Below are 1,326 nucleotides of genomic sequence, written 5' to 3'. Positions count from 1 at the left end.
AGGATCGTGTGGCGGGAAAATCAAGCTGAACCAATATCCACATACCAGCTGCAAACCGTCACATATGGCACATCTTCTGCGCCATATTTAGCAACAAAAACATTACAGAAATTGGCCCAGGACATGAGGCACGTGTCACCAACGGCGGCCGATGCAATTTCTATGGATTTTTACGTCGACGATTTGCTGTCCGGAGCGACAGACGTGTCAGCAGCCATACATTTGAGAGAAGATATATCCAAATTTCTAGCATCGGCTGGTATGCCAATGAAAAGGTGGGCATCAAACTCAATTGAGGTATTGAACTCCATACCTCTGGAGGATAGAGCCATCGATCCATGGCACAATTTCCAGGATAGACAAACGGTCACAACACTTGGGTTGATCTGGGAACCACAATCAGATCTGCTCAGCTTCAAGGTACAATCATCGGAAAATGTGGACGCGTACACTAAACGGATTGTACTATCACAGATTGCAAAAATATTTGATCCGCTTGGCCTGGTGGGTCCAGTGGTTACTCGAGCAAAAATATTCATGCAATATCTATGGACAGCGAAATCCACCGAAGGAACGAATTTCGATTGGGATGAACCTCTAGAATCCGAGATACAAGATCAATGGAGGGAATTCTATGAAACAATCGGAGCGTTAGGTCAACTTCAACTATCTCGGTTCGTAACGCTCCCTGCACCCACTAATTATGAGCTTCATATATTCGCAGACGCCTCAGAGAAGGCATATGGAGCCTGTTGCTATTTGAGAACCGAGTCATCACATCAGGTCGCTGTCAAATTGTTAACATCTAAATCCAAAGTGGCTCCCATAGCGACTCGTCATACGATCGCTCGACTCGAGTTGTGTGCAGCGCTGTTGGCATCGAAGTTATATCAACAGGTCGATTCTGCACTGGAATTACCACATCGGGTTTACTTCTGGTCAGATTCCACTACAACACTTCATTGGATCAGATCGTCACCTGCACGCTGGAATATCTTCGTGGCAAATCGGGTGTCACAAATACAACAGATATATTCATTCGAAGCCTGGAATTATGTGCCAGGAAAGGACAACCCTGCCGACGACATATCCAGAGGTCTAAGCTCAACCGAAATTCTGGTTAACGAGAGGTGGTGGTCCGGGCCTGCGTGGCTCAAGTTACCGAAGGAAGTCTGGCCCAACCAGAATATTGATGAGTCTCAGCCGCCAGAAGCGCTACAAGAGATAAAGAAGTCAGCACTGAGATGCATGAACGTGGTTCAATCGAATTTCGCAAATGGGTTATTTGTGCGATATTCATCATACTCCAAACTATGCCGACTGATG

General features: G+C 46.2%; 1 protein-coding gene across 1 annotated transcript; it reads left to right on the top strand.

Moving 5' to 3' along the window:
• Nucleotides 1-123: 123 nt before the first annotated feature.
• Nucleotides 124-504, top strand: LOC128276975 (uncharacterized; the record flags this gene model as incomplete). Its single annotated transcript, XM_053015434.1, has 1 exon — nucleotides 124-504. A coding segment is annotated over exon 1 (381 nt), but the record flags the coding sequence as incomplete, so codon positions are not given.
• Nucleotides 505-1,326: the final 822 nt, after the last annotated feature.

The sequence above is a fragment of the Anopheles cruzii genome, unplaced genomic scaffold, assembly GCF_943734635.1.
Source record: "Anopheles cruzii unplaced genomic scaffold, idAnoCruzAS_RS32_06 scaffold03343_ctg1, whole genome shotgun sequence".
In the NCBI taxonomy this organism is placed as follows: Eukaryota; Metazoa; Arthropoda; class Insecta; order Diptera; family Culicidae; genus Anopheles; species Anopheles cruzii.
This window is presented reverse-complemented; position numbering and strand designations above follow the sequence as displayed.